Genomic DNA, 26,935 nt, shown 5'->3' on the forward strand with positions numbered 1-26,935 from the left:
TCTCAGATCACAGTACAGGAGAACAATGGGCTACTTGTTAAAATACTAATTCATGGGCCCCACCCCAGAGCTACTGAAGCCAAAGCCTGAGGGTAAAGCCCAAGCTTCTTACCAAGCTCTTTGGGTGGTAAAAAGTGCCTGAAGAAAGGACTCTTTTCTGGATGCAGTGGCCCAAGGACAGGACATAGGCAGGCAGACACAGTGCCCTGTGTCTCAAGACACCTGTTTATTGGGGACACAACTCTGCGACAGGGATGACAGGAATCGTACCAAAAATAGCGACGTCTACAGGGCCCCTTAAGGGGCTAGAAGGGTGCAGTGCCCCCCACCCCCACCCATTGTACAAAAATAAACTCTCACGCCTATGGACCAGCAAAGACCGGCAGAGCTGCCCCTCAGCAGGAACACTCCTCTCTGCCAGCCCTGGGACCCCGTTCTTTGATCCTCACCCCTGCCACTGCTAAGGCACTGTGACTCTCCCGTGGGCTGGGTGGGTGTCGCCCGCCCACCCTCCTCACGCTCTCTGCCCCTCCACCTCTGGTCCGCCCGGGGCTGGGATATGGGTCCCATGCTGCCCCCTGCTGGCTGCTCTACCCAACTACCTCTACCGCTGCCCCGCTCCGGCGGGGTAAACTAAGCTAACGGCCCCCTAAGAGGGCTCCCTACCTTTCTTGGCCCCCTAGCCCAGCCTCTCCGGATCTCAACAGCCCGGGGCCCTCCTCCCCTTCCTGCGGAGGAGTGGGAGGGGTCTCTCCTGACGGTGCTCGGGCATAGGGCGGGGATGCATCGGCCTGGGGCGGCCTGCGGCCCCGAGCCCTGCGGCTGTGGTGCACTTGTAGGTGCAAGGCCATGAGCTCGGGGGCTCCCGTGGCGAAGGGACAGAAGAGGCATCGGTGGAGGGCACCCCCTGGCCCAGCCTCGCCTCCTGGCCCTGCCCGCAGGGACAGGTCCAGGGGCTCGGCCTCACCGCCTCGCCCGTTGCGCAGGGTCCTCCCGGGGCTGGCGGGCTTCCGACGGGACCCCGGCGCGCCGCCACTCGCGGGAGGCCGGGGGCTCGCTCTGCCCTCTACCCAGGTCGCAGGCTGCGGAGCCGCCTTGGCTCCGGACGACTGGCCCGAACCCCGCTGGGAAGGGGGCGGCGGCTCCGGGGGTGGCCCGGGGCCGGCTCCGCTCTTCTGCTCCCGGTGGTGGCGCTGCAGGTGATACTTGAGCGAGCCGGACTGGGTGCCCGCGTAGTCGCAGTGCGGACACTTGTAGGGGCGCTCGCCTGGAAAGGAGGGGTGCGATAACGCCAGAGTCACGATCACTGCCCGCCCCTGCCCGCATTTCACTCCATGTACAAGCTTTGGGCAAGGAAAAAAAACCACTGCCGAACCCACCCTTCTGATTTTAATTAAGAGGTGTTTCTCGAGCTCTCACCCGCACCCCGCACCCCGCTTCCTGACCTCAGCCCCCCCCCCCATCCCGGAGGTTGCCCCCTCACCTGTGTGCACGCGCAGGTGCACTTTGAGGTGGTGCGCTGAGCGGAAGGATTTTCCACAAAAGGGGCAATCCTTGCCGGTGGCCCCCCGGCCCCCTTCAGGCCGGGCCCCTCCAACTAACAGACCATTCTCTTCTGCAATACACGCATTAAAAGAAGTCAGAAGGACCCGTTGCCCTAACTCTATTAGGTCCATGTGCCCCCATACCACCCACAGAACTGCTTCCCCTCCCAGCCCAGGAGGAAACAAAACGTTTGCGGGAACCTGAGAGGTTCGACTTGCTCTGAGTTGGACTGTGCCCTCAAAGAGTAGTAAAGCCTCTAAGGGAGGAAAACCGAGAAGAGGCAGGTCCTTTTTAAAAGGAGCGGGCAGGAGGGCAGTGGTGGCGTCAGAGTGGGCCACAATGTGGAACACCTTAGAGGAGATCCTTACGTACCCTGCGTGGCGGTGGACCTCGCCTGGGCCCCCGCGGCAGGCGCAGAGTGCCCTGGGGCCTCGCCTGGGCGCGAGGGCAGGGAAGCCAGAGGGCCCACCGCCCTGCTCCGGGCCCAGGTCTCTTCCTCTGCCTCCACCACCTCCTCTTCCTCGTCTGGCTCCTCAGCGCGGTGCCGGCGAGCCCGGGCTGGGAGAGCAGAGGGCAGCGGGCGGAAGCTTCCAAAGCTGCGGCCAGCCCCAGGCTCAGCGCCCTCACCATTGGGCCGCGCCTCGCCAGCTCGTAGGCTCAGGTAGCCCAGGAGGCTCGGAGGCTCACGGCGCTCAGCGGGGGTGGGCGCTGGGGCCAAGAGGAGCGCAGGGCCCAGAGGCTCATAGGCAAGTAGGCCCAGGTCAGGAGGCTGGGGGGCCCGGGCAGGCCCGGAACCAGGCCCCGGAGCACGCAGTGGGCCCAGCTTGCTGGCGTGCACTTTCATGTGGTTCTTTAGGAACCAGGGCTCCTTGAAGCAGCGGCCACAAACAGGACATGCATGATCGAAGGAGGCCTTGTGCTTGCGCATGTGACCCTTGAGAAACCAGGACTGCGTAAAGCTCTGGCCACACACTTGACAGCGGAACTCTGGAGGCGCTGGGGGCTCCTCGGGAGCAGCAGGAGCGGGGGCGGGGGTTGCCTCACTTTCAGGCTCTGGCTCTGGCTCGGGGACCGATCTAGGTTCAGGCTGGGGTGGAGGTTGAGGCTGGGGCGCAGCCGAGGTGGCCGCCAGGGGGCGCTCGGCAGCTCCGTGGGCCGTCAGGCTGTGGTGCAGCAGCTCCTCCTCCTGGCTGGAGCCGAAACTGCACAGGCCGCACTTCCAGGGCCTGTGCAGAATGTGCAGGTGGCGTTCGCGCTCCGCCGCGGTGCGAAATTTGCCTTTGCAGAACGGGCAACGGAAGGCGGACGACGAAGAAGCCTGGGGCCGCGGCAGGCCCTCGGTGGCAGGGGTGGCCTGCAGGCCTCCTGAACTTCGAGGTCTCCCCAGCCGGGCCTCCCGCAGTAGAGCTCGCTCCTCTAACTCCAGCAACAGGCGCGCTGCGGGGCTTCGCGGGCGCTCGGGCTGATGCGTGCGCAGGTGTGAGCGCAGCAGCGCCCGCTGCGCAGCACGGTGGCCACAGTGCGGGCACTGGAAGGCCTGGGCGCCTGGGTGCGCCCGCAGGTGCAAAGCCAGGATAGAGTTGAAGCGGAAGCGCTTCCCGCATACAGGGCAGGGGAAGCGCCGTTCGCCTGCGCGACTCTCAGACCAGCCCACTGCTCCCATCCCTGGAGACCCGGCGCTCACGCCTGGCCCGTTGGAGTAGCGCTGCAGATCCAGTTCGCCGTCGAAAGCCGGGGGCGACGGCGCTAGGTGGCCGACCGGGGCGCGGGGACGTGAGCCCTGTGGAGAAAGATGTGAACAGAGCGAAGGGTGGAGAAGGGAGAGCTGTGGGGGAGACATGGACACGGAGAGCCAGAGGAACCCAAGAGAGGGTGGGTCGGGGCCTGAACCAAGAACACCGGGGGCCCCTCCCACTCACCTCGAGGAAGTTGGGGGATGAATGGGAACTGAGCTTTGGGGACCACGGAAATAATGGGAGGCCAGAGAGACAGAAAGAGAGGTAGGGAGGGGAGGAAGTATAGTTGCAGGTACTTGTAGGTTCAGGCCAGAGCCTCACTCACCTCCATGGACCCCCTTCACATTCTTTGGTTCTGAGGAGTGTACGGAAGAGGAGGGGGAAAAGCTGCTAGTGAAGGCAACAGGTGCTGAAGAGCTAAAGCAAGAAAGACAGATTTGGAGCAAAGGATGAGCCCTGATTTTCAGCAGTGGAAAAAGTCACCCCAACCCGAGTCTCTTCCGGAGAGCCCCAAACTCTTAGCACCCTGGAATCTATCCCTTCTCCTTCCTGCCTTACATCCTGAGACAGGAGGAGGCTACTGTCTTCAAAACTTGTACTACTTTATTTGTCCACAAGGCTCCCTGATAACCCAGATTTCTTCCCCCCAAATTTTTCATTTTAAATGCCTTATGCAGAACCACCATCACCACCAACACCACCACGCCCCCCACCCACGTCTCCGCCACCCTGCTGGTGGAAGAGACCATCACAGTATACTCTTCTCTCATTTAGACTGGGCTGTGCAGTGGGAAAAGCAAACGGGGTCGGCTTGCCATGCTCCTCAGCTATCCAAGTGGGACCAGTTGCTCTCAGACCCCTAACTGACCAGCCAGCCAAACATTCTTCCAGGCTCCATAGTTCTTCCTTCTGCCTTTACCCTGTCTTTCTGTCTTTCCCCCTCATTCTTCCTCCCTCCGCCTGGATTCCTGATCCATTCATTTCCATTCATTACAGAGACTCATTCATGCATGGGAGAGAAACACCTCCCAGCAGCAGAGTCTGGAGACAGACAGAGGGGGAGGGGCATGAAGGGGGAGAGAGCCAGAGGGAAAGGGAATGAAGAGAGAGTTGGGGGAGGAGTGGAAGTTAAGGGGCGCTGCTGGCCTTGGGAAGGGGTTAAAAACTGCAAATACCAGATAGAATTCATCCCCTCATTTCAAACCTTGGAGCCTGCAGTTTGATGGGGCATCTCAGCCCCTTTGTCCAGGGCTGTTCCGAGGCAGGCTTTCCTCCTCTCTGCAGGGGAGAGGCTCCCTCACACAAGAGGAGGATTACACTGGCTCTGAGCTCAAGAGGCTGGAGTGAGGGACGGGGGGCGGGGCTGGGCCATCTGCACAGATAGGGGCTCAGCACATGCTCTGAGCTGAAAAGGGTTAAAATTCTCCAGGCTAAAATTCCCTGAGCCTGGGATGTGCAAAGCTCCAGTTCTGAGGAAGGAGAAGAGCATTGAGAGGAAGAGGACTTGGGGGTGGGGGTGGGGGGTGAGGATCTCCTGATTCTAAGCTGCAGAGGAGGTTAGCAGGACTTAGAAGCAACCCCAGAATTAAGATTCATGGAAATAGACCTAGGAGAATGACCAGAAGTCATCTAGTCTATCTTTCTTGCTTCCATATACAACTGTATGTGGTCAAAGCTAGACAAATGTGGACCTTACCTGATTTTTTTTTTTTTTTTTTTTGGCCTGAGACAGAAAGAATGTTTGAGGTATAAAGAACCTGCTTACAATAGGTATTGTGAAACTGAAATAGGTTACTGAGAAAGAAAAGGATTCAGCATTATTTTGCTTAAGGAATTTTAACAGAAGAGAACTGAGCTAGGGTCAGCCCTGCAAAGAAAAAAGGCTCTGGAGACCTAACGGTGCTTTAATTTTTGACGTTTAGTAGATGGGACAAGACTCTGTGAAGGGTCAGGTACCTGTTACATGTGGAATCTGGGTGATGGGAATTTTGTTAACAGGAAATTAATTAACAAAATGTCTTTGTCCAAGGTCACTAAACAACCTCAACCACAACTTTTAATATCTTTATTTCTGCAGCTCCAAATTAAGGCATCCACTCTCATCTTCTGGATCCTCCAAATAAGCCCCTTTCCTGAGACCAAGAGCCTTGTTGAGTTCACTAAGTAATATAATGAAAGATGAATTAGTGTAGGACTGAAAGTACAAGACTATTGTGGGCCCAGTCAGATCATTAATAGCCCTGCAACTTTCAGTAAATCACTTAACTTCCCAGTTTACTCATCTGTAAAATAAGGGGATTAGACTAATTTATACTGATGGTCCCCTCCAGTTCAAAAGTTTTGTGGTTCTGAGTCATAGGACTCTTCTGGACCCCAGAGAGATGTTGAAACAAATGGTCATTCCTTCAGTACCATGGAGAGTGCAGTGGGCTACCAGAGGAGCCTCTTTGGCCACCTCCATACCATAGAGCAATGAAGTGCTAGAGGGGCCACATTTGCCATTTTAGCACCTCACATAAGGCAATGAGAAAAGCCAGAGGATTTTTTAAAATTCTTATCTGGAAACCATAGAGGGGGGAAAAACCAGTGGTACCAGAGGGATTATTTTGGCCTTTTGGATGTCACTGAAAATAGACAGATGTAACAGAAAATAGATGTAACTAGAAGAATTTTAATTAGCTATAAGCAGTGTTCTGACAGTTACAGTTTGTACATCCTGGAATGAGTTACTGAGGCATCATATTTGGGTCCATCACATTCTGTTGCTCTCCTGGGGATTCCCGGAACATCCTGGTGTACAGCCAATCTGGTATATTCAGAGGAAGCAGATGGTGGGGGAGGAGGGGGAGGAGGCTGGGAATACTGCATGGTCATAGCTGACTAACCTATGGGCACATACTCTGATTCTGAGAAGATTCTAGGGCCCTTAAAAGTGCCTATAGGATAGTAAACAAAATACCTCCTGGGAGACTGATCTCATACCAAGGCAAGTAGAGTAGGAATTGGGCAAAGCTTCCTCCCCAAAACAAAACAAAAACACTGCTTTCCACATAGCAGTTTTCCAGGACGGAAATGCAGTGATATACAAGAAGGCTCAAAGTGAAGCTGAATTCCCAGCAGGGAAAGTTTCCCCAGAGGGTAGCCTCAAATCAACAAAACCCACTGAGAGACCCTCCTAGGCTCAGGCAAGATCTCCAGAATCATCTCCTCACCAAAGAGGTCCCAAGAACCTGATCCCACAAGTTTTTCTCAGTAGGAGAAAGCACTGACAGAGCCCCAGAGCCCCAGATTTTATGAAATGACCTGGAACCCAGATCATGCATGCATTGCCCGTGGGCAATAATCAGAGTTTTCTATAGTCAGGCCCTAAACACCAACCACGAGACTTAGCCAGGCAGTAGCACTGACCTACTTCCCACCCTCAGTGGGAATCAAGGGTTATTTTGCCCTTATTTGGGTTCTACAAGGATGTAGGGCCAGGGATAGGGATCCAAAATCTTTCCAAAGCAATAGGCCAATTCCTTTTATGTGCTAGGAGACCTGGTGGGAAAGGGGGTGTGGACCATCAAGGGTTGGTGAGAAGACTCTTAGAAACAACAGGGACAAGTACATAGATGCATCTGCTGTCTGGAGGACCATCAAGATTCTCTCTCAAACTTTGTGTTTCAAAAGCTTTTAGGGTCAAAGTGTAAGGGGCAATGGTCAGGACTTGAAGTATAGGGCCTGAAGGACAGTGACTAGATCTCTGTCTCTGGTCATCTCTAATACTTGATGTTTTCCCCCTCTGAGAATTTTTACGCCTTCCAAGTCCTCTAACATTATGATTAATGCTGTACTAGATGGAGTTGAAAGGGAACTCCTTAGGTGGTCTAGAGTCAAGACCACCTTTAACACATGGACACGCCACTAGTTCACTTTTATGGCCTCCTTTCCATGGTCCTCTGAACTGCACTGCTCAGGTGGCTCCCCCAAAACTGACCTAATAGCACAGCCTGCCCACCTTTTAAATTGAGTTCTTGGTAAAGCCTCCTTCCTTCCATCCTCACTACCCTGAGTGGGGGTTATAGTCCGCAAATGGACAGCAAGAGGTGAGAGGGAAGTACACCTGCTCACCTACAGCCACCCCACCATGGTGAATCTTATCCCAGAGGCATGTCCCAAGTTGACCCCTCTTCTGAAAGTTCCGAAGAACCTGGATCTGGGGGAGCGGCATGCAGCCAGCCCTAAGCCCCCTTAGCTGGAGCTGACCCTAGAAAGGTCAGAGTCTCAGCATCCATATGAACCTCAGTTCTCAGATTAGGGGGTAGGGAGTGGGTAGGAAAGCCTCTGGGAAAATCTCCTTCCCAGAAGTAGGTTGGCAAGTACGGCAAGACCTTTGATCTTGCACAAGAGGTTCTTCTAGCAGCACCCCTGGCCCCTCCCGGGGAAGATAAACCAGAAGGATGATGGGGGACAGGGTTGGGAGACTGGGAGGCCAAGGCTCAGCTACCCGGGCCCGGAGAACAAAAGCTGAGTTGCAGCCGCCTCCGCCGCTGCCGCCGGCCGAGCTCTTTGTGACACTTTGTTTGGGACGCAGAGAGGGAAGCACCCCCCCATCCTCTCCCCTCCCCCATCCCCCGCTCCCGGAGAGTTTGGGTCCCTTCCCCCTCCTCCTCCATCAGCCCTACCTGGGCGGGGGGCACTCATCCACTCTGGTTCCCAGTTCGGCCGCCCGGCACCCCCAGGCCCCTCGCGCCCTGCCTTCGGGCCCCTACAAAGACGACCGCCCCCCCCCACCCCCGCTGGCCTTTCCCCTTTGGTGTCCGCTTTCCCGACTCCCCCACCTACCCCCCCTCCTTCGAGGCCCCCCTAGCTCTCAGGCTTCCGTGGCCGCCGCCCCCACCCCGCCCCCCCAGGAGCTCTGGGCGAAGTTTGCTTGGGGCCGAGCCGGCGCCCCTCCCCCGCCCCCGCCCCCTGCACCTGCTCCGAGCCGGGCGCGCGTAGCGGGGCCCCCTCCGGGAGGGGGGGCGGGGGCCGGGGGCGGGGGCCGGGTGGCGGAGGGGGGGCCGGGAGTGGGGGGAGCGGCTACTCACGAGCCCCGGGCGGGCGGCGGCGGAGCGGGCGGCGGCGGCGGCGGCGGCGGCGGCGGCGGGCCGGCGGCGCGGGCGTCAGCGTTACGTGGGGCCGGGGGAGATGCGCCGGGCCCCGGCCCCCCCGCCCCCGGCCCGGCCCCCGCCCCCTCCCCGGTCCCCCGCCCCCGGCCCCGGCCCGCATTGTGTGCGGCGGGAGGCGGCCCGGCCATTAGCATGCGGGGGGCGGCGCGGCGGGGCTGGGAGCCGCACGGGAGCGGGAGCGGGAGCGGGGCTCTGGCTCCGGGGACAGGGAGCAGGGGACCCCGGGAGCCGCGAGAGGCGGCCGCCAGGGGCGGGGTGCGGGCCGTTTGGAGACTGGGGGCGCTGTCGGAGGAGGGGGGGGGAACGGGGGTGGGGCGCACGGATGATTCCAACAGGAGACTGGAAGAGATTTTGAAAGGTCATCTCGTCCTTCCCCCAGCCTCCAAGCAGGACTGCCCCTCCCACCCTAAACCCGGACATACCAGGGAAGGAGCTGGCTCTGCCGCTCTTTCTGCCCCAACATGCACAGACTCGGGAAGTTCTTCCTGGGGTTTTATCTCAAAGCCTCTCCCTTACAATTTCTGTCTCTCTTTTGGGGGAGGAGGAGGGGCGATTATAGAGATAGTTAATGTCGGCCGTGTAAGAAACATTAAAGTTACTCTTCGGTCCTTTCTGTTCTTGATAAACAATTCCTGCTCCTTCCTCTCGAATTCTATTTTTCCATTCCTTAAGTTACTTTAATGGCTCTTCAATACAACAAATATTTACTGAGTGCTTACTGAGTACCAAGCACTACGCTCAGGGCCGTGGGGGATGAACACAGCAGGGGAATGTGGTACTCTCCCTCGAGGAGATTGTAATCTAGACAGGGACTACAAATTTGTAAATTGGACACTTAGATTTGATCAATATTTCACTGAACGCCTGATCACATATTTAATAGTATACAATCCTTCCAATAACACTTCTATAATTAGTCTGCATTTACAGGTAAGGAAAACAAGGCTAGTAGTCTCTTTTCACTGGCCTACCAGTTAAGGGAAACTCAGTGCAAGCCTAACATCTCACATTCTGTCAGGCCATCGCCACAAAATAAAATTAATATACGTAAGGATAGAGGAGAGAGTAGACACAGCAGTTCTCAGGATTCCTTTAAATGTGATTCTCACTGCCCAGGAAAGAAGAGGGGGCACAGTGCTCCAGTGAGTTGGCACAGCACTGAGCAGGGCAGAAGTGGCTCACATAGAAGGCCACTTGCCCCCCAGGACCCTGCCTCCTAGTTCTAACTCCTGGGGTCTTCTGGCTCAGTCTTCTGTCATCAATTAATAATAGCGACTCACATTTATTGAGTGTGTATGAGCCAGGTGCTGAACTGAATTGGTTCATATGCATTTTCTCTTTTAATACTTAAGGCAACCCCTTGAGATTGGTATTAATTTGCCTTTAATGATAAGAAAACAGAGATTAAGTAACTTGCCCAAGGTCACCTGGATTGCTCTGGGATTTGAACATAGATCTGGTTACCTCCAGAAGTCAGGCTTGCACCAAGGTGGGCTTTTCCTATTTTTGATCTACAGAATATATATTTGGGCCTAGGTGATGCTGCTTCTTTATTGCTGTTCAGTAGCTAAGTCGTGTGTGACTCTTTGCAACCCAAGTGCTGTAATATATGGGCATCAGGTATATCAGTATAAATTAATCAGCATCATTAATGGTTATTATGTACCCACCCTGAGTCAACAACCCTTCCCAGTCATATTACTGTCCCCCTTTTAATCACTCAGTTTCAACAAACTGAGGTTCAAATTGGTAGAATAATGTATCCAGGGCCACACAGCTGGGAAAGTGTCAGAGCTTGCCTGGCTTCAAGGCAACTTCTGTCCCTCAAAAATATTAATTGTTGCAATAGTGTCCTTTCCAAGACTGACCATTTAAGGACCATCTTCTAACATGTCTAACTACAGGTTATCACTGAGTCAAAAACAATCCCTACTATAAATAGAGCTCTCCATCCACTTAGTCAGTGCCCAATCCAGAGTAAATCCTTCAAGAAAGGAATGAGAGAGGAGAAATTGTCCAGAAAGTGAGAGATAAGAAGCCAGGTCTTGGCTGGTCTTGGGACAAATCTTCAAGTGGTAATGATGGGACTAATCCAGAGAGTGAGGTGGGATTTCCCTATGGAATGGCAAGTAAGTTAAGGAGGAAGCCCCCTAAAAAAAGGAAAAAAATTAGGTGGAAATGGGACATTGGAGCCCAGGGTGATAGTATCCATGTGGATAAGGTGAGTGATCAGAAGAGGCACAAAGGATGGGCAGAGACGGGGTCAACAGGAAATGGGAACAGAATGAGATAGGGCGAGGTGTCTTGTAGAGTGAACTGAGGCTGGTGTCTACCCACCGCCACTCCCTGGATCCATAAGCCCTCATAGGGACCTTTGCCCCACCACACCTCAGCCTTGATAGCCTGTCTCTGCCAGGACAAGTTTGTCATCTGCTCTGAGCTACCAGGGGCCCTGCCAGGAGCTCCAGGCCCGATTGGGACCCATCCCTTTGGAGCAGCTGCTTCAAGACTAGGTAGGTGTAAGGACTCTAAACCTCAACTTCCTGGATATTGAAAGTGGGCAGAGGGGCAGCTGAAAGAGATGTTGCTGTATGTCCTGTCTTCTGATGGGTGTCATAATGCATTTTTCCCAGGCTAGAAATCACGGAGCTCTAGTGGTCAAGGGAGCCATGGAGGACAGAGCTGGTCAGCAAGAGAGACCTAGCCTTCGTTTGGAAAAGCTACAGCACTGGGCCAGGCACAGGCAGAGTGGGCGCCTCCTGGTGCTGGCGGTGAGGCCAAGCTGCCCCACCCCGACCTTCAGCATGTTAACTTGTACCCCCAATTCAGTTCTACACATGTTTTGTAAGCACCTATCACGTGCCTGAAACTGTGCTAGGTTCTGAGTGGGAGGAGGGTGGAGGAAATATAGAATAAACAAGGGAAGACCCTTAATCTCCAAGTAGATTCTCCATATGGGGAAAACACACAGGTAAGTAACTGAACTACAACATGAGGCAGAAAAAAATTAAATGATATCTCCTTCTCCTTATGACCCTTGGTTGACTACTCTCTGGCACTATGATTCCTCCCAATCGCTGATCTCTGGAAGAGGCAAGGATTGGGAGGAAGGGAATTCCTGACAGTTTCCCTTCAACTACACTGCATCTGGCCTCCAGGTGAGCCAGCTATGGCTGGCAGTGGCTGTGGTGCCCTTTGCTGTCTCAGTAGCCTGCCTGAACTCTGCTTGTCACATGACCACAGCACTGCCACTTGGGCCTGGCATACTGGTAAGAACTACCACGTGGGAGGGTAGAAGGAAGGGCCCCTCCCTAACAAGCCAAACCTCACCACTTGCCTTTCTCATCATTCAGGGTCTCCTCACCGGGATTGTTACTCTTGAGCTGCGCAGAGCACCCCGTCTCTGGAAGGTGAGAGGGGAAAAGAATGTAGTACTATTATCCCACCCCCTGAAACACATACACACATGCACATCTCAGTCTAGGAAGTGAATTTCTCACTGTTGACTAATTGTGTCAGCTCTCTGCCCATGACTGGCCTAAAACCCTGAGGGGATAAAATAAGAAAGTTTAAAGGGCTGATGGTCTTGTTTGGAGGTGGAGGAATAGGAGCTGAGTTTTGTTTTCAGCTAGGCTACAGGTGGGGCTTGAGGTTCCAATGAGTCCCCTAGGCTGGCAGGACTCAACTGGCTCACTGGCAGGTGCGCGCCATGATGATATTCAACACCTTTAATCTGATCTCGGGCTTCATCGCATTGGTGGTCGAGGTGATGAAGACAGCCTTGATGTCTGCCCCAACTGTCCCCTCCGAGGTACAAGTAAATAAAGGAGAATGTGGGAGGATGTGGAGGCAAGAGGAGGGGAAAGGACAAGGGCAGATAGGTGCAGGGTCCCCTGCAGCATACCCTCAGCCCCATCTACCTACAGCTAGCCGGCTTGCTGGTGCTGGAGCTCAGCGCTGAGGCCTTCACCCTAGGGGGAGTGCTGGTCTCAGCATATTCCCTGTTCCTGCTGAGCCAGAGGAAGCCAAGATGCTGCAGAAGCCAGAGTCTGCGCTACCAGGAGCTACAGGAGGTATTGAGGGTGGGGAGGAAGCAGAGAGCTAGAAACTTTTTTCACTGGCTCTTCTGGTCAATGGTACTTAAGGGAAAACAATGGGGCAGGGCAGGAGAGGTTGTTAAACTGAAACTTATTCGTTTTCTGGCTTTGGACATGTCTCTCCTAGTGATGGCTAGGAGACTCAGACGGTAAAGCAGTGCGGGAGACCAGGGTTTGATCCCTGGGTTGGGAAGATCCCTTGGAGAAGGAAATGGCAACCCATTCCAGTACTCTTGCCTGGAAAATTCCATGGACTGAGGAGCCTGGTAGGCTACAGTCCATGGGGTCTGCAAAGAGTCGCACTGGACTGCAACTTCACTTTCCCTTTCTCCTAGTGATGGGCAACAGGAAACTGAGTATCTAAATGGTTGGGGCTAGAAATGTGGGAGAGCATTAGGAATGTGACTAAATATTGGAAGGACTGTGCGAACATGAGGGAAAAAATCGGAGAGGAGGAAACTGCGTCTCTCTGGGATTCCTCCTTTCTCACCCTTGATGTTTGCTCACCTCACAACTGTCTGGTTTTCAGGGCCTCTCAGAGTTGGAGGAAGTTCCTGAGTTGGAGACTGGTCCCACAGTGGCTAGCACAGCAAAGAGAACAAATCAGTGAGCTGGCAAGTGGAAGCAGACATGTGCTGCTCTCCTACCCCACGGGAACATTCTCCAGACTCTCCTGCACAGCATCCCCCTGAACTCAAACTAGATGGAGTCCCCTGAGACATACATGAAGTCTGGTGGAGTGCCTTCAATTCTCCCTCTGAGTAGGCCCCTTGCTTTACCCTTCCCTGCTGGGGAAAGCAATACCTAGAGTGAGTCTGCCATCACCTCACAGCCCTGAGAATCTGACTGCCTGCAAGATAAGATATCCGTAAACTAACTTTCAGCTAGATCCATTTCCTCCCTTCCATTCTTACCCACTGCCTCCCCAGCTTCACATCTGCCTCATCTCACTGTTTCCAAGATTTCCACCTTTCACAATCCCATTCACTCCAAACCCGGGTTTCTGTACACGCCCACTCTCTGAAATCAATTCACCACTGGTGCTTCCGTTCTCTCACTTCGCTCTGGTGCCTTTCTAGTCTAGCGGAAACTACAAATCCCAGGATGCCTCGCCGCCCTGTGGCCTGCTGGGAAATAAAGAGCCTTCCCTTCTGTGGTGGGGGCGCTGTGCATCTGCTGAGTGACGCGAGGCGCTGGAAATCTGGGCCTAGACGAGCGTTTCCTCGGACGTGACCACTGGCCCCGCGTGCAGGGAGGAGCTGGGCGGGCAGTGCTACGCGGGGGCGCCACCACCCCAACCTCGGTAACTGAGAACTGACTGGGGTTCTATATTCCTCCATCTGGTAGCTTCGGAGACCGGCTGGGGTTGAGGGCTGCCCCTCGGCAGAGCTGGGGTTTCCCAGATGCTGTTGCCGTGCCCCCTCCCACAGTGCCCAGGTCCAAAGTCCTGAGACTTGGAGCGCGCGCGAGAAAGGGGTTGGAGATGATGAGTCAGAAGCCCAGGGCCCTTCTCATCCCCCTCCCCCGGGGCCTAGGCGCCTGAGGAGGACGGACTGGCTGGGCAGACGGTGTGGACAGGGCAGGAAGAGGGAGGGACACGGCGACCCAACCTAAGATTTTCCCGCCTCTTGTGAGCTAGCCGGTGTAAAGATCCCGCGTTGCAGCCACCCTTTCTCTCCAAGGCGAGAGCGGGACTGCGCAGGCTCAGCCTCTCGGCAGCCCTGCCGACCTTTGATCCCAGTTGCGGCGCGCTTGCAGAAGCTCTGGTTGTGCTCAACCCCCACCGTTTATGACCTTTGCAAGTGTGCAAAAATGGCAAGTTCAGGTGGGCTTGAGAAAAGCCCAGGAAAACGAGGGCACCCAGTAGCACCAACCAGACAGCTTGCTAGCCGCTAGAGAAACTAGAACTGACCAGACCTGCAATACTAAAAACTCACCCCAAATTCACATAGTGCCGGGATGGGTGTGCGCCTCACACTCATTTTTGTTCCCACTTGAGAAGGCTGCTTCTCCAGGCTTAACCAAGCTCAGGCACCAGTGAGGAAAGAGCGCAGCCTGGCTGCATTGCCCTTACATTGCAGTGGTGCCAGCTGTTTGTGACACCTTGGGAGTGGTAATAGTTGCCCTATGACAAGATTGTGTGAGTATTAGTGGGTGGGAACAGTTCTGGGATTAGGCTCTGGAATGAGAAAACAAAATCTCCCCCAACCCCCTCCCCGTCTAAATACCAGAATAATGGAGAGCTCATCTGTGAAGTACTCAAAATAATTTTCCTCAAAATCAGAAGGTGGTGGTAGCTGAAGAAGCTAGGAATGAAAGTCAACAATTCATTCTTAACTGTCTTCCACATAGGAGCAACAAGTTTTAGTCATATGATCAGATATCTAAGAATTGCATTTTAATTCTTGGAAAAGTTCAGTTACCATGCAGATGAACCTTGTATCAGGTTAGGCTAGGTTATGCTGTGATAACAATGCCAAAATCTCAATGGCCTAAAACCACAAAGGTTTACTCTCTGGCAGGGTGCTCTGCTCCTTGTAAATTATTCAGGTACCCAAGTCCATGGACCACCACCATTTGGAGATCCTACCACGTCAGTTCAATTCAGTTCAGTCGCTTAATCGTGTCGGACTCTTCGCAACCCCATGAATCGCAGCATGCCGGGCCTCCCTGTCCATCACCAACTCCCGGAGTTTACCCAAACTCATGTCCATCGAGTCAGTGATGCCATCCAGCCATCTCATCCTCTGTCGTCCCCTTCTCCTCCTGCCCCCAATCGTTCCCAGCATCAGGGTCTTTTCCAATGAGTCAACTCTTCTCATGAGGCCAAAGTATTGGAGTTTCAGCTTTAGCATGAGTCCTTCCAAAGAACACCCAGGACTGATCTCTTTTAGGATGGACTGGTTGGATTTCCTTGCAGTCCAAGGGACTCTCAAGAGTCTTTTCCAACACCGAAGTTGAGAAGCATCAATTCTTCGGTCCTCAGCTTTCTTCACAGTCCAACTCTCACATTCATACATGACCACTGGAAAAACCATAGCCTTGACTAGACAGACCTTTGTTGGCAAAGTAATGTCTCTGCTTTTGAATATGCTATCTAGGTTGGTCATAACTTTCCTTCCAAAGAGTAAGCGTCTTTTAATTTCATGGCTGCAGTCACCATCTGCAGTGATTTTGGAGCCCCCAAAAATGAAGTCTGACACTGTTTCCACTGTTTCCCCATCTATTTCCCATGAAGTGATGGGACCGGATGCCATGATCTTCGTTTTCTGAATGTTGAGCTTTCAGCCAACTTTTTCACTCTCCTCTTTCACTTTCATCAAGAGGCTTTTTAGTTCCTCTTCACTTTCTGCCATAAGGGTGGTGTCATCTGCATATCTGAGGTTATTGATATTTCTCCCAGCAATCTTGATTCCAGCTTGTGTTTCTTCCAGCCCAGCGTTTCTCATGATGTACTCTGCATAGAAGTTAAATAAGCAGGGTGACAATATACAGCCTTGACGTACTCCTTTTCCTATTTGGAACCAGTCTGTTGTTCCATGACCAGTTCTGACTGTTGCTTCCTGTCCTGCATACAGGTTTCTCAAGAGGCAGGTCAAGTGGTCTGGTATTCCCATCTCTTTCAGAATTTTCCACAGTTTATTGTGATCCACACAATCAAAGGCTTTGGCATAGTCAATAAAGCAGAAATAGATGTTTTTCTGGAACTCTCTTGCTTTTTTGGTGATCCAGCAGATGTTGGCAATTTGATCTCTGGTTCCTCTGCCTTTTCTAAAACCAGCTTGAACATCTGGAAGTTCATGGTTCACGTGTTGCTGAAGCCTGGCTTGGAGAATTTTGAGCATTACTTTACTAGCGTGTGAGATGAGTGCAATTGTGTGGTAGTTTGAGCATTCTTTGGCATTGCCTTTCTTTGGGATTGGAATGAAAACTGACCTTTTCCAGTCCTGTGGCCACTGCTGAGTTTTCCAAATTTGCTGGCATATTGAGTGCAGCACTATCACAGAATCATCCTTCAGGATTTGAAATAGCTCCACTGAAATTCCATCACCTCCACTAGCTTTGTTCATCATGATGCTTTCTAAGGCCCACTTGACTTCACATTCCAGGATATTTGGCTCTAGGTGCGTGATCACACCATCATGATTACCTGGGTCATGAAGATCTTTTTGTACAGTTCTTCTGTGTATTCTTGCCATCTCTTAATATCTTCTGCTTCTGTTAGGTCCATACTATTTCTGTCCTTTATCGAGCCCATCTTTGCATGAAGTGTTCCCTTGGTAGCTCTAATTTTCTTGAAGAGATCTCTAGTTTTTCCCATTCTGTTGTTTTCCTCTATTTCTTTGCATTGATCACTGAGGAAGGCTTTCTTATCTCTCCCTGCTATTCTTTGGAACTCTGCATTCAGATGTTTATATCTTTCCTTTTCTCCTTTGCTTTTCGCTTCTCTTCTTTTCACAGCTATTTGTAAGGTCTCCTCAGACAGCCATTTTGCTTTTTTGCATTTCTTTTCCATGGGGATGTTCTTGATCCCTGTCTCCTGTACAGTGTCACGAACCTCCGTCCATAGTTCATCAGGCACTCTGTCTATCAGATCTAGTCCCTTAAATCTATTTCTCACTTCCACTGTATAATCATAAAGGATTTGATTTAGGTCATACCTGAATGGTCTAGTGGTTTTCCCCACTTTCTTCAATTTCAGTCTGAATTTGGCGATAAGGAGTTCATGATCTGAGCCACAGTCAGCTCCCGGTCTTGTTTTTGCTGACTGTATAGAGCTTCTCCATCTTTGGCTGCAAAGAATACAATCAATCTGATTTCGGTGTTGACCATCTGGTGATGTCCATGTGTAGAGTCTTCTCTTGTGTTGTTGGAAGAGGGTGTTTGTTATGACCAGTGCGTTCTCTTGGCAAAACTCTATTAGCCTTTGCCCTGCTTCATTCTGTATGCCAAGGCCAAATTTGCCTGTTACTCCAGGTGTTTCTTTACTTCCTACTTTTGCATTCCAATCCCCTATAGTGAAAAGGACATCTTTTTGGGGTGTTAGTTCTAAAAGGTCTTGTAGGTTTTCATAGAACCGTTCAGCTTCTTCAGTGTTACTGGTTGAGGCATAGGCTTGGATTACCGTGATATTGAATGGTTTGCCTTGGAAACGAACAGAGATCATTCTGTCGTTTTTGAGATTGCATCCAAGTACTGCATTTCAGACTCTTTTGTTGACCATGATGTCTACTCCATTTCTTCTGAGGGATTCCTGCCCACAGTAGTAGATATAGTGGTCATCTGAGTTAAATTCACCCATTCCAGTCCATTTTAGTTCGCTGATTCCTAGAATGTCAACGTTCACTTTTGCCATCTCCTGTTTGACCACTTCCAATTTGCCTTGATTCATGGACCTAACATTCCAGGTTCCTATGCAATATTGCTCTATACAGCATCGGACCTTGCTTCTATCACAGGTCACATCCATGACTGGTTATTGTTTTTGCTTTGGCTCCGTCCCTTCATTCTTTCTGGAGTTATTTCTCCACTGATCTCTAGTAGCATATTGGGCACTTACCAACTTGGGGAGTTCCTCTTTCAGTATCCTATCATTTTGCCTTTTCATACTGTTCATGGGGTTCCCAAGGCAAGAATACTGAAGTGGTTTGCCATTCCCTTCTCCAGTGGACCAGATTCTGTCAGACTCTCCACCATGACCCGTCCATCTTGGGTGGCCCCACAGGGCATGACTTAGTTTCACTGAGTTAGACAAGGCTGTGGTCTGTGTGATCAGACTGACCAGTTTTCTGTGATTATGGTTTCAGTGTGTCTGCCCTCTGATGCCCTCTTGCAACACCTACTGTCTCACTTGGGTTTCTCTTACCTTGGACGTTGGGTATCTCTTCACGGCTGCTCCAGCAAAGCGCAGCTGCTGCTCCTTACCTTGGATGAGGTCGCCCCTCCTGACCTTGAACATGGAGTAGCTCCTCTCGGCCTTCCTGCGCCTGTGCAGCTGCTGCTCCTTGGACGTGTGGTTGCTCCTCTCGGCCGCCACCCCTGACCTCGGATGTGGGGTAGCTCCTCTCGGCCACTCCTGCACCATCGCAGCCTGGTGCTCTCTACCATGTCACCATGAGACTAATCCCCCCACCCCCGATCTCCAGCCCCTTCCCAAGTTGTGAAGTAAACATGAAGAATTGTTCAGGTTCTTAAATGCATCTGCCTCAAAGGGATACATATCACTTTCACACACACTTCATTGAGGAAAACAAGTCATATAGCCGCACCCAACTTCAGAATGGTTAGAAAGGCAATCTTCATATGCCTGAAAGGGGAGTGGACATAGTTCACTGAAAGAAGAGGAGGTAATCATTTGCAAGGATTCTTGAACAACTAAACAGTGGGAATTCATCCATTCCAACAGTTATACCTGTATCTACTTCTCTGGTTTTGATACATGAACCACTAAAATGTAGTTCTTTTTTTTTCTTTGTCCATGTCACATGCCTCGCAGGATCTTAGTTCCCTGACCAGGGATGGAACCCATGCCCCCTACAGTTGGAGACATGAAGGGGACACGCCAGGCCTCCCTGTACATCACCAACTCCCGGAGTTCACTCAGACTCACGTCCATCGAGTCAGTGATGCCATCCAGCCATCTCATCTTCTGTCGTCCCCTTCTCCTGCCCCCAATCCCTCCCAGCATCAGGGTCTTTTCCAATGAGTCAACTTTTTGCATGAGGTGACCAAAGTACTGGAGTTTCAGCTTTAGCCTCATTTCTTCCAAAGAAATCCCAGGACTGGTCTCATTTAAGATGGACTGGTTGGATCTCCTTGAAGTCCAAGGGACTCTCAAGAGTCTTTTCCAACACCACAGTTCAAAAGCATCAATTCTTTGGCACTCAGCTTTCTTCACAGTCCAACTCTCACATCCATACATGACTACTGGAAAAACCATAGCCTTGATTAGACAGACCTTTGTTGGCAAAGTAATGTCTCTGCTTTTGAATATACTATCTAGGTCGGTCATAACTTTCCTTCTAAGGAGTAAGCATCTTTTCATTTCATGGCTGCAATCACCATCTGCAGTGATTTTGGAGCCCCAAAAAATAAAGTGTGACACTGTTTCCACTGTTTCCCCATCTATTTCCCATGAAGTGATGGGACCAGATGCCATGATCTTCATTTTCTGAATGTTGAGCTTTTTCACTCTCCTCTTTCACTTTCATCAAGAGGCTTTTTAGTTCCTCTTCACTTTCTGCCATAAGGGTGGTGTCATCTGCATATCTGAGGTTATTAATATTTCTCCCGGCAATGTTGAAGTTCTTAATAGAAACTTAATAGTTCCCCCTGCCAAGAATAATAAGATTGGGACTCAGAAAATCTAGACTTTGGTTTTGATGTGGAAGTTTGGGCAAATCAGACCTCTCTGAAATGCATTTTGCTTAAATGGAGATTATAATATTTACTCTCGCTACCTTACTGGAGGAGTAATGCTCAAAATTCTCCAAGCCAGGCTTCAGCAACACGTGAACCATGAACTTCCAGATGTTCAAGCTGGTTTTGGAAAAGGCAGAGGAACCAGAGATCAAATTGCCAACATCCGCTGGATCATCGAAAAAGCAAGAGAGTTCCAGAGAAACATCTATTTCTGCTTTATTGACTATGCCAAAGCCTTTGATTGTGTGGATCACAATAAACTGTGGAAAATTCTGAAAGAGATGGGAATACCAGACCACCTGACCTGCCTCTTGAGAAACCTGTATGCAGGTCAGGAAGTAACAGTTAGAACTGGTCATGGAACAACAGACTGGTTCCAAATAGGAAAAGGAGTACGTCAAGGTTGTATATTGTCACCCTGCTTATTTAACTTCTATGCAGAGTACATCATGAGAAACGCTGGGCTGGAAGAAACACAAGCTGGAATCAAGATTGCTGGGAGAAATATCAATAACCTCCGATATGCAGATGACACCAGCCTTATGGCAGAAAGTGAAAAGGAACTAAAAAGCCTCTTGATGAAAGTGAAAGAGGAGAGTGAAAAAGCTCAACATTCAGAAAATGAAGATCATGGCATCTGGTCCCATCACTTCATGGGAAATAGATGGGGAAACAGTGGAAACAGTGTCACACTTTATTTTTGGGGGCTCCAAAATCACTGCAGATGGTGACTGCAGCCATGAAATTAAAAGGTGCTTACTCTTTGGAAGGAAAGTTATGACCAACCTAGATAGCATATTCAAAAGCAGAGACATTACTTTGCCAACAAAGGTCCGTCTAGTCAAGGCTTTGGTTTTTCCAGTAGTCATGTATGGATGTGAGAGTTGGACTGTGAAGAAAGCTGAGCGCTGAAGAATTGATGCTTTTGAACTGTGGTGTTGGAGAAGACTCTTGAGAGTCCCTTGGACTGTAAGGAAATCCAACCAGTCCATTCTGAAGGAGACCAGTCCTGGGATTTCTTTGGAAAGAATGATGCTAAAGCTGAAACTCCAGTACTTTGGCCACCTTATGTGAATAGTTGACTCATTGGAAAAGACTCTGATGTTGGGAGGGATTGGGGGCAGGAGGAGAAGGGGACGACAGAGGATGAGATGGATGGATGGCATCATGGAGTCAATGGACGTCAGTCTGAGTGAACGGGAGTTGGTGATGGACAGGGAGGCCTGGTGTGCTGCAATTCATGGGGTCTCAAAGAGTCGGACATGACTGAGCAACTGAACTGAACTGACTGAAGGCTCAAATAAATCACACATGAGAAAACAAAAAAAACTTTAAAACTATAAAGCACTTCAGAGATTGAAAATAAATTGCCTATAGAAATGAGAAATGGTGTAAATAAGTGAAGCAGATTAGGCATGAGTTAATAGGGAGTGATGGGAACTATGGCAAACTAGAAAGCCCACATTTTGTTTAAAGACTAACCCTACTCAACTCTACCCAATTATTGGCATGTGGGACTGTGGGCTTAGTATTGCCATTGTTCCAATTTTTCTATAATAGTCAAAAATTCTGACTTTTAAAATGTAAAATCTTCTGATTTTAAAATATTAACAACTGATTTTCTTAAAACTGAGTACCAGATTTGGTCCATAGTCCTTCAATTATTATCTCTCCTTTATATACACATATGGTAGAAATTTAGAGTTTAGATGTACAATATGGTTCTTGTAGGCCATCAAAGCCTTTTATAAAATTCAAGAGTCCTGTAGAGATTTAACATTAGGTTCTCAAAACCATTTTTTAAGAATCATATCCCTCTCATATTGATTTTCAGGGAAGGGTATTTTGCCCCACAGGGATTACTTGGCAATTTTTGGTAGTGACAGCTTTTGGTAGTGACAGTGGGGGTGGGGTGGGGAAGACTATGTAGGCAAAAGAGTATTAAGAGGATAAATTGGAAGATCAGAGATTTAGTCCCAGTGCTACTGTTGCCCCTTTCCTGTGCATTGTCCTCTGCAAGCTGCAAGTAAAGACTGTGAGACTTGTCCTGTGGTCCTCATTATCCCCCCACCCTTCCCGGCATACTGCCTACTGCCAGAGTTACTAGCTGCTCCATGAAAGCATTCTGCTTTGCTCAATGCTTCCCAGCAACCATTGTATCTGTCCCTTCATCAGTTTGGCAGCCGCTATAGAAGTCACTCATGTTTTACTTGAATTGCTGCCCATTGGAACTTCACAGAAAGAAGTGACTGTGACAAGGTTCCTGCTGACGTCAGTTTTAAAGGCCTTGACCCCATCCCCTGCTTTAAGCATTTGAGAAATATGTGGCTTCATATGCGACTGAATTCTGAGGTGGTTGGGAAATTCTCCGTGTTGATGAATTTTACCCTGATTTTTTTGAAATTCAGTCATTTATTCTGACCTCAAATACATGATTGTAGACAACAGACATTTCCCAAATGAAGTATCAGCTTTTGCAGACGGTTCGGGTTTTGTGTCCTGGGCTTTGTCCTCTGCTGCCATCTTGTGGCCTCTTTGCTGCCGGGGTTGAGGTCTCACAAAGGGCCTTGCCTCCAGGTAATGGCGTGTGTCAGTGGCTTATGGCTTAGTTGGAGAAGGACTCTCTGCTCACTGTTGGGTAGGCGCCAAATCCCTCCCCTGCTATGAGTCCACCTGGGCCATGACGCACGCCAAGCGCGTAGCAAGTAGGCTGGAGGCACAGGGCCCTTCTGGGTCATTCCCAGCCCTTGGGCCTCCATGTGTTATGCAATCCTGGACTCAAGCCAGAAAATCAGTAAACTCAACTACCCAGGAGTAATCGGAGCTGACCTCGCTTGCTTGGCCCAGTGAATGCCCTGCAGCCTCTCTCTACTCACCGTCAGGGCTGAGTTATTCTTTATCTTAGTGAGAAGAGATGATTACCTCATCAGGATTTTGTTTTACTGTCTAGGCCCATTTTGGTTTGCTCTGTGTACACACCGTTGCTTCTTGGCTTGTCCAGCCAGTACTGCTACAAGTTCAATGTTTAATTGCTGGATTGAGCAGGACAGTGGCAGTGTGTGTCACTGTTAAGCAGTGTTTCCTATAAGGATGACAGGATCTGAGCACTGTAGTGATCAGAGGTCCATGCCCAAGGCACAGGGAATCTAGGAGACTGCCCTTGTAGCTGGGCTGTTGGTGACTGAGCAGCAAGTGACTCGTTCTGGAGGAAAGGCAGGAAAACTTCTAGTTGGTGCTATTTTTCTTTCATTATAATAATGTATTTAAAACCTTCCAAGCGTTAAAGTATTAATAAATGTATAGAACTGTCTCCTAGCTGTTTGCCCTTCCTGTATATTTTACACATGTTTGGCTTTTTATGGAGAGCCCAGACTCTACCAGGCCCTCCTTATCCCTAATTGCAGAATTGGAGGAGGAGACAATGGAGGAGGGGGAGGAAAAACAGTTGCCTGTAGTTTGTTTTAATATGCTTTCCCATGTGTAAAAATTTAGGGGAGTCTGGTGCTCTGTGATGACCTGGAGGAATAGGATGGGGGAAGGCGAAGAAGGCTGGGGAGGGAAGGGCTATATCTATAATTACAGCTGATTTGCATTGCTGTATGGCAGAAACTAACACAACACTGTAAAAAAATTTTTTTAATTAAATTTAAAAATAGAAAAAAAAGACAAAAATTCAGGGAAAGGGCCTCCTTGTACAATTTCCTAGGCTATTAAACTGGTATGTGTTGCTTTATAACTCAGATGCTGTTTATTTAATAGGAGTTGTCTTCTGTTTCTTTTGTTTTTCCTTCTTTGCTTATATTTTTTCAGCTTTATTTTAATTATATTTTGTGGTTCATGTTATTCCTTTTTATTTTTATAAATTTTTTAAAAAACTTATTTATTTTTGGCTGCTCTGGGTCTTCATTGGTGCACATGGACTTTCTCTAGTGTGGCTAGCAGAGGCTACTCTTTAGTTATGTTGTGCAGGCTTCTCATTGCCATGGCTTCTCTTGTTGGTGAGCATGGGCTCTAAGGTATGCAGGCTTCAGTCGTTGTGGTGCATGGGCTTAGTTGCCCCGTGGGATGTGGGATCTTCTCGGACCAGAGATTGAACAGTGTCCCCAGGATTGGCAGGGAGATTCTTAAGCACTGGACCATCTGGTAAGTCCTATATGTTATTCTTGATTCTACTTATGATCTGAATCTCTGGTTTATTTTTCTTATCAGAAACTTTTCCTGTGTTCAATCCAGAGTGAGTGAGTTGTTTTTGTTGACTCTTATCTATTTTTCCTTGCCTTTTAAAGTTTCTTGTTTATAAAGTATTTTTCTACAAGTCCAAGCTCCTCAGATAGAGGAGCTTTGCTTCTTTATAATTCTATGCTCACTTTATGTATGAGGAAACTACTCTGTATCCACTCTTGTGCTTTAGATAAAATGAGAGGACTCAACGTCATGGCATAAGAGGAACAGGACTGATGTCTTTGTAAATCTCACAGATAATTATGAGGAAGAGAAACTATTGTTAGTGAGCCCAAGATGTGAAGCTGGGTCCAATGGTGTTCGTATTATAGAGAGGCAGAGAGGCTGGTTTTCAACCAAAAAAGAGAAATGGAACACCTTTCTAAAGATGAGTTGCTTTGAAGTTAATCTCTCAACCTCTGGGTAATATTTGAGGTGTTTTGTGCAATGCACTTCTGTACAGTTAAGTTGTTGAAGTGAGTTTTCAAGTATCAACCAAACAGTTGGAATGTTGTTGTTCAGTTTCTGAGTCATGTCCAACTCTTTGAGACACCATGGACTGTAGCACACGAGGCTTCTCTGTCCTTCACCATCTCTGGGAGCTTGCTCAAACTAATGTCCATTGAGTCAGTGATGCCATCCAACCTTCTCATCCTCTGTCATCCCCTTCTCTTCCTGCCTTCAATCTTTCCCAGCATCAGGGTCTATTCTAATGAGTCTGCTCTTTGCATCAGATAGCCAAAGTACTGGAGCTTCAGCTTCAGCATGAATCTTTCCAATGAATGTTCAGGACTGATTTCCTTTAGAATTGACTGGTTGGATTTCCTTGCTGTCCAAGGGACTGTCAACAGGCTTTTCCAACATCACAATATTGGACTTTATATTCACCATCAGACACATCCACAACTGGGCATTTTTTCCGCTTTGGCTCAATCTCTTCATTCCTTCTAGAGCTATTTCTCTGCTCTTCTCCAGTAGCATATTGGGCACTTAACAACCTGGGGAATTCATCTTTCAGTGTCATATCTTTTTGCATTTTTGTACTGTTCATGGGGTTCTCAAGGCAAGAATGCTGAAGTGGTTTGCCATTCTCTTCTCCAGTAATGGTTGGAATAGATGACCTTTAATTTATTCTCCAACATTAAGATTTGGTTTCTCAGCAGTGAAGGTTTTGTTCTTTGACTGCTCTGGGTCTTCGTTGCTGCACATGGGCTTTCTCTGCTTGCGGAGAGTGGGGGCTACTCTGTAGTTATGGTGCGTGGGCTTCTCATTGAGATGGCTTCTCTTGTTGTGAAACACAGGCCCTAGGGTGCTCAGGCTTCAGTAGTTGCAGCTTGCAAGCTCCAGAGCACAGTCTCAATAGTTGTGGCACACAGGCTTAGTTGCCCCATGGCATGTGGGATCTTCCTGGACCAAGGATTGAATAATGTTCCCTATATTGCAAGACAGATTCTTAATCACTGGACTAGCAGGGAAACCCCAGTGATGGTTTTTTAAATGGACCCACCCATAAGCTGGTGTCTTAGGCAGTAAAGAATCTGCCTGCAATGTAGGAGACGCAGGTTCAATCCCTGGGTTGGGAAGATCCCCTGGAAAGGGGAAAGGCTACCCACTCCAGTATTCTGGCCTGGAGAATTCCCTGGACTGTGTAGACCATGGTGGGGTCTCAAAGAGTCGGACATGACTGAGTGACTTTCACTTTCAAGGATGATGATGATGACAGCAGTGACTCAGTGATGGGCAAGGTGGGAGTCAGGACTGTTTTTTGCACACATTAGTGAAAAGTCAGAACAATCAAAACTCCAGTGAGAAGTTAAAGCCATGTCATGTCAAAATAGCTAAGTCAAAACATCTCACTTTGGCACATATGTTTCTTACTTTTATGCCTTATTCAAGCAGTGGTAAGTCCTAGCCCCAAATTGCTAACTGGTACTGATTCTTCAAGACTCAGTTTAGTCTTCACCTACTTTGGGAAGCTTCCCTGACTTCTCTCCTCACTAAGGTGCTTTTACAGTGCTCTACACATAATTCCATACTTACTATGAAGGGGATCAGAAGACTTCACCCCAAAATGTGTCACATTGGCATGGAGATTGTCTTGATTAGAAGGTAAATAAGCAGCGCACTCAGAAAGAGCTCTTTGCCCTCCCTCTAATAAAAGTGGAATATAAATTTCCCTTTGTAAATGTCATCCCCCTCCTATCTCTCATAGTGGGAGGAAGAAAAGCAACCATTACACGTCAGAGTCAGCACCATCATGAATGTACACAAACAACCATACTAAAATCACCATTATCTTTTATCAGTTTTCCCCGTATATTTAGTTTCCTGAAATCTATCACTCCTAGAGGCCTAAAATGCTTTTCCTTTGTCTTGTTACTTCTCCACAGTTTATCACCCTTTGTTAAAATAGTATATAATCCCCTGTGTCTAAGCACCTCTTTGATCCATCATTTCTTTTCTATGAAGAGCCTCTGTATATATAAAAATTGAAATATTAACAAGTGAAGTGTATATGCCTTTTTTCCTGTTAATTTGACTTTTATCAATTTAATTTGCAAGCTCCAGCTACTAAACCAAGAAGGTAGAGAAGTTTTTTCTTCCCCCCAAAATTAAATTATCATTTATGTGCCCACCTTTGAAGCAGGAACTGTTTTATTCATCTTTATAAGCCCAGAACCTAGCTAAGGGAATGGCATATAGGAGACATTCAATACACGTTGACTGACTGAATGAATAAATACACTAAGTCTGAAGGAAC

General features: G+C 49.5%; 2 protein-coding genes across 3 annotated transcripts; one reads left to right on the top strand and one right to left on the bottom strand.

The window, feature by feature from the left end:
- Nucleotides 1-199: 199 nt before the first annotated feature.
- Nucleotides 200-9,016, bottom strand: ZNF219 (zinc finger protein 219). 2 transcript variants are annotated; one of them, XM_070378299.1, is made up of 5 exons: nt 8,857-9,016; nt 3,607-3,698; nt 1,918-3,325; nt 1,484-1,615; nt 200-1,267 (listed from the first exon to the last, which is right to left on the bottom strand). In XM_070378299.1, exons 2-5 carry the CDS (start codon nt 3,610-3,612, stop codon nt 663-665), a joined length of 2,151 nt encoding a protein of 716 aa, XP_070234400.1. In that variant the 5' UTR covers nt 3,613-3,698; nt 8,857-9,016; the 3' UTR covers nt 200-662. The 2 variants fall into 2 exon arrangements, with proteins under 2 accessions (XP_070234400.1, XP_070234399.1); XM_070378298.1 differs by lacking the exon at nt 8,857-9,016 and adding an exon at nt 8,354-8,744.
- Nucleotides 9,017-10,949: 1,933 nt separating this feature from the next.
- Nucleotides 10,950-14,324, top strand: TMEM253 (transmembrane protein 253). Its single transcript, XM_070378568.1, is given in 9 exon segments — nt 10,950-11,205; nt 11,593-11,703; nt 11,788-11,844; nt 12,135-12,251; nt 12,361-12,507; nt 13,061-13,141; nt 13,743-13,834; nt 13,962-14,099; nt 14,171-14,324. Coding segments are annotated over 9 exon segments (1,077 nt in total). The 5' UTR covers nt 10,950-11,025.
- Nucleotides 14,325-26,935: the final 12,611 nt, after the last annotated feature.

Source organism: Bos mutus, chromosome 10, assembly GCF_027580195.1.
Source record: "Bos mutus isolate GX-2022 chromosome 10, NWIPB_WYAK_1.1, whole genome shotgun sequence".
Lineage (NCBI taxonomy): Eukaryota > Metazoa > Chordata > Mammalia > Artiodactyla > Bovidae > Bos > Bos mutus.